This window comes from Diaphorina citri, unplaced genomic scaffold, assembly GCF_000475195.1.
Source record: "Diaphorina citri unplaced genomic scaffold, Diaci psyllid genome assembly version 1.1 scaffold74, whole genome shotgun sequence".
NCBI lineage: Eukaryota > Metazoa > Arthropoda > Insecta > Hemiptera > Psyllidae > Diaphorina > Diaphorina citri.
Window position 1 is genome coordinate 253849 of NW_007377511.1, and position 9028 is coordinate 262876.

At 38.1% G+C, this 9028-nt stretch overlaps 1 protein-coding gene across 1 annotated transcript in view; it reads right to left on the reverse strand.

The window, feature by feature from the left end:
- LOC103521407 (uncharacterized protein CG5098) overlaps positions 1–8716 on the reverse strand; it is a 13648-nt gene extending 4932 nt beyond the window's left edge. The window contains exons 1-12 of the mRNA XM_026832107.1: positions 8520–8716; positions 7387–7613; positions 6710–6871; positions 6448–6564; positions 5538–5695; positions 5229–5368; positions 3549–3946; positions 2628–2881; positions 2050–2304; positions 816–945; positions 115–171; positions 15–46 (exon numbers count right to left, since the gene is read on the reverse strand). Coding sequence (XP_026687908.1) covers positions 15–46; positions 115–171; positions 816–945; positions 2050–2304; positions 2628–2881; positions 3549–3946; positions 5229–5368; positions 5538–5695; positions 6448–6564; positions 6710–6871; positions 7387–7501 — 1818 coding nt within the window. The 5' untranslated portion in view covers positions 7502–7613; positions 8520–8716. The remainder of the gene's footprint in view (positions 1–14; positions 47–114; positions 172–815; positions 946–2049; positions 2305–2627; positions 2882–3548; positions 3947–5228; positions 5369–5537; positions 5696–6447; positions 6565–6709; positions 6872–7386; positions 7614–8519) is intronic.
- Between the last annotated feature and the right edge of the window lie 312 nt (positions 8717–9028).

Genomic DNA, 9028 nt, shown 5'->3' on the forward strand with positions numbered 1-9028 from the left:
TGTTTTACAATTACCTGATGAAGTATTGCCACTGGTTGTACATTTACTAGTAGAATGAGAGGATGTTGAGTAGGTAGTATTACTGGTGGAGTCACTATTCTGATCTGGACATACCCTGGTAAGCCCCGCTGTCAGTTTGGTTGAGTCTACGTCTACAGATATTGAACGTTTCTGAAAGAAATCAAATATAAATTATTAAATTGGAGTAAAGGCTCGTTTCCACTTGTCGTTCGGAAAAAAATCGTGTCGTGTGTAAGTGAAAACACTCTCATTTAAATTACATTGCCTACAACGACATTTTGTATCGTTCGGAAAAAATCGTGTTATGAGGTACACAATAGGGTTGCCTGGAAGGGACTGACAAGAAACGCCGACCCAATTTAAATGGGATAAGCCAATGTTAGCTCCGTATCTGTCTGTAAGTTTAAAAGCTCAAGAGTTACAGTCATCAGAGAGCTTATAGTTATACTTTAGGTATTTTACTTATTTGGGTCAGCCTAGTTAGATTTTTTTAATTTAAACAGGTTTTAATTATTGTTCCATAAAATGTAATGTTATTACCAATCAAATATATAAGACCTTGTTTAGACTGCGAGAGTAAAGGGACTTTTCAGTCCTATGCTGGTAGTATAAACAAGGTATATTCTATTTTATTCTATTCCCGCCCGGTGCGGATTTTATCCTGAAGGGATAACGTTCGCTCTCGGATCGGTTGGGTTTCTCTTATCCTGTCTTCCTTCTCTCTCCCATTTCGGGACGATAAGACCTTAAGCAGTTACAGTTCTCTCTGTCAAACTTCTAAAAAAAATACTTACTTGGTACAAAGCTGGCGGGTTTCTTCACTACACTCGTTGCACCAGTGACTTCCTCATCCCGTATGTTGGCCACACTATTGATCACAACGGCCTCTTTACTATCCGCATACAGCCGCACAAACGGGGACACCTAGGGAAACCAACAACACATTATACCCAACATAAGAAACAGATATGGAGAAACTACATATCGGAATTCCATCATTAGTAATGACATTACTAATGATCATGTAAGGTACCTATAAGAACGAAATGAAAAAGAAAATACAAAATCACTATCTCGAAAACAACAATGAAACATGAAATGGAAAAATGATTTGAATCACCAATAAGTATCAAATTCCATCATTACTAAATGGTCTACCAGAGGAGCTTAAGGATATACAATAAGAACGAAATGAAAAAGAAAATACAAAATATATGTTATATGGAATTAGATACTTATATTATAAGTATCTAATTCCATCATTACTAAATGGTCTACCAGAGGAGCTTAAGGATATACAATGAGAACGAAATGAAAAAGAAAATACAAAATCACTCTCACGAAAACAACAATGAAACATGAAATGGAAAAATGATTTGAATCAAGAATACATAATAAGAAGAAGTTATGGTCCCTAAAAGTACAGAAGTACTTATAGGTAGGTATGATGAAGGATATGTAAAGAATATTGTAAAGAATTAAAGAATAAACTTTTTATTATTATTAGGGATCGTTGGCACTTTTTCGACAATTATGCATATAATGGAGAAATTTGGGATATAATGCAGCATTTTACCTTATTTTTACTTTTTTTTTAGTAAAAATACTCATTTTTTGGCAAAAAAATGAGTGTCCGTCCATGTCCGTCCAAAAACATCAAAAGTGTCCAACATCGGTGCCCAGAATAATGCAAAGTACCTACATAGGACGACTATGTTGAACTATAAATTCTACAATATTCAAGTCGGTAAAAAAAAGCTTTTTTCTTTTTTCAAAAAGTACCTACTGAAGTCAATTTCCACAATATTTGGTCTTATTTTAGGTCCCTACTTCAATTAAACTTCCTTTAGCAATTAACAATGGATTGGAGTTTATTAGTCCCCTTGAAATTTGTACAAAAAGTTAGTTTGATTATGCATATACTGTTGCATATTTTGGCCATTTTATGGTGCATATTGCATACAATCATATACACATATTTTGGCCCTTTTTGGTGCATATAATCCGATCTCTAATTATTATTATTACCTTGGCCGCCGGTCGCCCGATAGAATCATTACTCGTATCCTTGGCGCTCAACGCGGGGCGCACATTGGCGGACTTTTTCTTCAATTTGGCGGCCGCGGCGGCGGCTTTGGATTTCTTTTTCTTCTTGGGCGGCGTGCAGGAGGGTTCGGGCGAACTCGCGAAAAATTCCGAGGATCGCCGACGGGAATTTCGGGTGTTTCCGCTTCCCCCGCCGCCACTGACGATGGGTTTCTCATCGCGACTGTTGAGTTCAATCTGGAAATGAGGAAGTCGTATTATGGACTGTTAAAGATAATTTACTTAACTTTTTTTTTCAAGGGGGTTGATGGAGGGAACTGTAACAAAGGAGATCTTATCGTCCCGAACTAGAAGAGAGAAATAGGTCGATATAATCTCCCCAAATGTCCTCTAGGTAGGTAATGTGACGTAAATGATAGTTTTCCCACTACACACGATTTTTTTTCCGAACGACACAAGTCCTTGTAGGCAATGTACTTTAAATCAGAGTGTTCCCACTTACGCACGACACGATTTTTTTCCGAACGACAAGTGGCACACAGACCTATAGAGTCACTCACCTCTCCATTCTCCTTCTTCACACTCGGGGGGACCTTTGTCTGACTCTCATCCTCTTCCTCCTCCTCCTTCACAATCCCCGCAAACATTTTCTCCAGTTCACTCTCTACAGCGATGATGGTGTTCTTAACCCCCGGGCTCTTCGTCAAAGCTGATTGGTTACCAGGGTCTGACTTATTGGTTACTCTGGAGTGGTTACTAGGGTCTCTGGATTGGTTACTAGGAGCTGATTGGGGCTCCTGCTTAATGTGGAGTTCTGTAAAGCGGGGATTTGGATAGTGGTTAGTGAATTCATCTTACCAAGCAACTCAACTCACTTTTTGTTTTTCGTAAAAAAAAAGGTTGGTTCTCGTTTAGGACTTCGACCACCTAACAGCCTTTCTTTAAATGTGAGAATTAGGGATCTAATGGTCAAGATCCAAAGTTCATTGCTCTAACCATTGATCATTGCTTAGCACCCCTAGAGATGCTAGGCAGGGATGGTCTTAAAAGGTTAAATCCTAGTCGTTTTAAATACAATAGTCCGTCCCTTATACCTTTTTATTACTATTGTTAATAATAAAGGAAGGACGGACTAAAAACCCAAATTTTGGGCTGTCCATCACCAGCTTTTATTGTTTCTTTGTAAAAGATAAAAAAAAAAGGTTGGTTCTCGTTTAGGACTTCGACCACCTAACAGCCTTTCTTTAAATGTGAGAATAGGGATCTAATGGTCAAGATCCAAAGTTCATTGCCTAGCACCCCTAGAGATACTAGTTAGGCAGGGATGGTCTCAAAAAGTTTAAATCCTAGTCGTTTTAAAAAAACCAAATTTTGGGCTGTCCATCACTAGCTTTTATTGTTTCTTTGTAAAAGCTTTAAGTCTTCCATTGTATAGGTAATTAGTAGAAGAAGTTTAAATTTCTCTTCCATTTTACACTTACCTTTGCTGTCTTTATCAGAGGCAGGAGCTAGCACAGAATTCTTAGTCAACCCATTACTAGCCTGTGTTCCTCCTGACTTGACACCATCTCCCTGATGATTAACACTCCCTTCTCCTCTAATAGAACTCTTCTCACTAGTTAGACTATCGGTTAAATTCTCACTTGACCGGTTCAAGTCATCGATGATTTCTAGCTTAGTTGAATCGTTGCTTGAGTCATCATGTGACTCGAGACTGCTTAGAGTTGATCTCTTACGCAGTCTTCCACTCCTCGTGGTTTGCCCGAGATGGCTTGGTAGTTGGTTAGTTGAGTTATTGTTAGGCAAGTTGTGTGTGGAGTCTGGTTGGGATGGTATACTGGCGGTGTGGGGGTTGGTTTTGGTGAACTTTGAGTTTGACCTGTAAGGAGAAGGAAACAAACTTCCAACTTACGTACAGCAATAAAATACAGGTAGCTTATTCTCATATGTGAATCAAAACCTCCAAGTTCGAAGTAAAATTACCAACACTACTGAGGTTGGCACACATCCCTTATGAAAGAAATAAACATTTGAGTGAAAGAGAAGCACAGAGTTAACTCTCCCTTCTACTTTACTAGAACTCTTCTCACTAGCTAGACTATCGGTTAAATTCTCACTTGACCGGTTCAAGTCATCGATAATTTCTAGCTTAGTTGAATCGTTGCTTGAGTCATCATGTGACTCGAGACTGCTTAGAGTTGATCTCTTACGCAGTCTTCCACTCCTCGAGACTATCGGTTAAATTCTCACTTGACCGGTTCAAGTCATCGATGATTTCTAGCTTAGTTGAATCGTTGCTTGAGTCATCATGTGACTCGAGACTGCTTAGAGTTGATCTCTTACGCAGTCTTCCACTCCTCGTGACTATCAGTTAAATTCTCACTTGACCGGTTCAAGTCATCGATAATTTCCAGCTTAGTTGAATCGTTGCTTGAGTCATCATGTGACTCGAGACTGCTTAGAGTTGATCTCTTACGCAGTCTTCCACTCCTCGTGGTTTGCCCGAGATGGCTTGGTAGTTGGTTAGTTGAGTTATTGTTAGGCAAGTTGTGTGTGGAGTCTGGTTGGGATGGTATACTGGTGGTGTGGGGGTTGGTTTTGGTGAACTTTGAGTTTGACCTGTAAGGAGAAGAAAAGAAACTTGCAAGGTGGCTATAAGCAACAGAATATACAGCATGACATAAAAGTCTAAGGGTGGATTATTTCACTATTTTTTCAGCCCTTAGAAGACCTGTTCAGTCCCATTTCATTTGTATAGGCTTAACAGGGCTGTTAGGGGCTAAATTTGGTGAAACCCACCCTTAGCAAAAACACCTAATAAGTTTTGAACAGCTTGGAATGTTGAAGTTCTGACCTGAATTATAGAAAAGGTTAATCAAAAATTCAGGTCATGTCAAACTCCAGATTCGAACACCAGACGTGGAACCTTATCGCACACCTAAAAATTATATAGAAAAAATGACAACATCCACTTTCAACAAACCACCTACTAAAATTAAATATTAAGTTTGTTCTCACCTCACAGAAGATCACTTTCAAAAATCCACCTACTAGGTAAGTAGGTACATCAAATATTTACTCAAGTTTAAGTAGGTAACTAATACCTATTCCAATAGGTAAGTAACTGTTCCAAGAAGGCAAAATTTTAAGTGTGTTCTCACCTCACAGAAGATTTAACATCTTCCTCAAGCTCGTCTATTGGGGAGGGAGTTCTCAGTATATTCTCAATTGCCTCATTTGACAACTTATCCAGACTATTCCGTGGTGTTCCTTTCTTATTGGAATGTTTACTATCGGCAGCTGCCACTGTGGTATTGAGTTGTCTATTGGGGAGGGAGTTCTCAGTATATTCTCAATTGCTTCATTTGACAACTTATCCAGACTATTCCGTGGTACGTACATACATACGTACATACATACGTACAGACCATGGGCTAAAAACCACTTTTTTGGAATCAGGGGATCCCAAATGCCACTGTGGTATTGAGTTTAGCCGGAGACTGTTTGCTATCTTGAAACATGGTTTCGAGAAGATGTTCTACATTTTCTACGGTATTGTGATTGTTGAGGCCATACTTAGGCCCTTCGACCTTGGTAGGATTCATTGGTATTTTTGTTTTATTGGAATCTGAAATTGGGACAGAATGTATGAAATAACAGTCTTGTGAAATGCCTACCTACTCAATTGGATAAACGATTTAATTCCATTGTTTTTTTTTTATGTAAGTACCCACTAATTGGGTCACTCTGGATAAACAATTTAATTCCATTGTTTTTTTTTTTTATTATTATTTTTTATATGTAAGTACCCACTAATTGGGTCACTAATGTTAAGAAATTTTGTTTATAAACAAGTAAAGAACTGAATAATTTGGGATCTTTTGTTGCTATTATTCAGACTGCTGGGATCATTGAATCAAGGTAGGTAGGTATATTTTAGTTGTTTTTAAGGTGTAAGGTAGACTTCAAAGGCAAGTATGTAGTACAGAACTTTAGAGGTAAGTAACTTTTCCAATAAGGCAAATTCTGTCTTTCATGCTATAAACAAGTAAGTAAAGAACTGAATAATTTGGGATCTTTTGTTGCTATTATTTAGACTGCTGGGATCATTGAATCAAGGTAGGTAGGTAGGTACATTTTAGTTGTTTTTATGGTGTAAGGTAGACTTCAAAGGCAAGTATGTAGTACAGAACTTTAGAGGTAAGTAACTTTTCCAATAAGGCAAATTCTGTCTTTCATGTTCATTACTGTCATACCACAATATTTCCTTTTAGGAATTAAATTTAGGAACAAGAAGGTACCTATTATAAAGTAAATAAGTAGGTCCTACACATTCACTTACTAACAAGCTAGGAAAATATACATAGCAATACATCTTACTTTTCAAATCCACCACAGGTGTGGTGCTGACACCTCTACCACCTCCCATTTTCCCTGTGAGCATATTGTCGATCTCCTCCTGTATACTTTGTATATTTTCCTCCGCCTCCTCCTCTCCTGGAGTAACGGAACTCACTTTAGTCTTGCTCATGATTAGCAGCAGGTGTGGCGCTGACACCTCTACCACCTCCCATTTTCCCGGTGAGCATATTGTCAATCTCCTCCTGTATACTTTGTATATTTTCCTCCGCCTCCTCCTCTCCTGGAGTAACGGAACTCACTTTAGTCTTGCTCATGATTAGCAGGTCAATTTTACTCTTCAGATTTTCTGCTTTCAGATTATTTCGGAGCATCTTGTGATTGTTGGTGACATTGTTTTGTTCCATGCTATCGGGTTGGTCATTGGATGAGACTGATGGATTGTCTGAAATAATAATGAATGGATTGAAAAATTGAGCACATAAAGTAGGTAGGTATTTCGTTTTTTTATTTTTATTTTATTTTATTTATTTTTATTTTTGTGAGGAATACCTATATCTACCTACTTACTATGAGATCAGCATGTTATGAGGTTATGACTATGGCACAGACCCATTTGATCAAATAGGTACAGCAAATCATGACATAGGGATTTTTAGCCTTTTCATTACTTATCACTCAAACATTGTTATTTGTGGTTGATTGAAGTACATACCATCAGATTACCTCTATTACTTGACAGGTTTGACTATTGCACTAAGCCTCTTTCTCATACATCCTGAGGCTTATGTGTAGGGGCAAACAGTCCCAAAGGATGGGTTAAGTTTCTACAAATCTACTAAGCTACAAAGCCTCATTCTACAATTTTGTTCAAGTATTTGTTAACCACTTGTAATACTTAAAGACTATGTCCAGAAGTTAACAAACTTTTCAACAGGAGATTGTAAAGTTCCAACTGACCTGTGCTATCAACTGAAGTTCCGTGTAATTTCCCACCATCCGATTGAAGAACAAGGCTTGAATCTTGGTTTCCGCAAGAGAGTTTCACATTATTATGAAACACATTTGGGGACATTATTTGCTTTCAGTCATTTTGAACCATTCTGTGGTGTTTGGAATGTCAGCATGGCACAAGATTTTATAGCAAGAGTTTGGATAAACCAGAACTTGACAATTTTTGTTTTAGTCTGGAAATAAAGGGAAATTTTAACTGTTGACATGAATGCTTATCTCAAATATTGGTCTTCAACCAAACAACAACACTCTTTTGTTTTGACTTGGGCTCAAAATTGCCAAAAAGGTATCCAAGCAAACTTGGAAGTCCACTTTCAACATGAAAATAAAGTTCCAGGTCCATGTGCTGTAAATAAAATCAGTGGTTTTCTGGCAGACCAACACTAGACACATTACTGCTGTTGTTGTTGTTGTAGCAGTGACAGCAGATCAGTCTACATCTCCAACAGGTTAGGGTTGGAATGAATCGACAATGGTGGCAGCTTGTATTGGTTCTTCCAGGAGGTCTATCGGGTTAAGGGTGGTTGGTTTAGCTGGGCAATTAAAGAGGTCAACTCAAAGCTAGTCTTAAGATTATCCACTCCTCCACTGTTTCTACAAACCAAATAGAGTCCTCAACACACACCCTCCACCTGTGTCATCAGAGGAAAAAGAGCTACCAAGAGAGGCGAAATCTAAACTTGCACAACTGAGATCTGGGTTCAGTACACTTCTCAACTCATACAGATCAAAAGGATTGACCCAAACTTCCAGGATGAATGTCCACTGTGCGCTGGAACACCACATGACACAAGTCACCTCTTTAATTGCCCGGCTAAACCAACCACCCTTACACCAATAGACACATTACTGCCCAGTGTTGCTTGAAAGTCTACAAACTCTGGATCTCAGGCAAAGTGAAAGGATGAGAGAGCAATACGTCTTACCTTCCCTTGATTCTCTCGTATGGATGGATTACATTTCACCAATCAAATCACCTAGATACTTTACAGAGGAGACTGACCTGAGTGTGGGAAACCATTTATAAATCTGTAAAACTAATAAAACACCGGACTTCTCCAATGTCCTTGATAACTTACCTACACTTCAGCCTGAAGATAGATCACAAAGACATGGCCATAAAAACACAGGTGAAAATCCTCATCAAATGGCGTCAACACAATTTGCACAGAAACTGAATGGCAGTGAGGGAATAACGTAGGATTTGATTGAAATTGGATTAATAAAAGCTAAAATAAAAGAGAAATTAAAAGATTATCCACAACTTTTTTTACTTTTTTATGCAAATGCAAGTTGCAAGATTTTTTTTTTTGTAAGATGGCGTGTTTTTGTTTACGATACCAACATTGCAAAAAGAGAAAAGAGATGAAAATAATTTTTTGGTAAATTTGAAAAGTTTGTCATGTTGGTAGCACTGAATTTCAACGGCAACGGAAATTTCAACGGTTTTTTCGGGCGGGATTTTAAAATTCTGCCCTACCACGTTTCTGATTTTGGGCTCTGGGGTAATTTTCTAATTTTTCAATTTCTTAGGCCTTAGGCTATGTATTTATGATTTTTTGGCGCGTGTTCGCAAATAAGTTTAAAA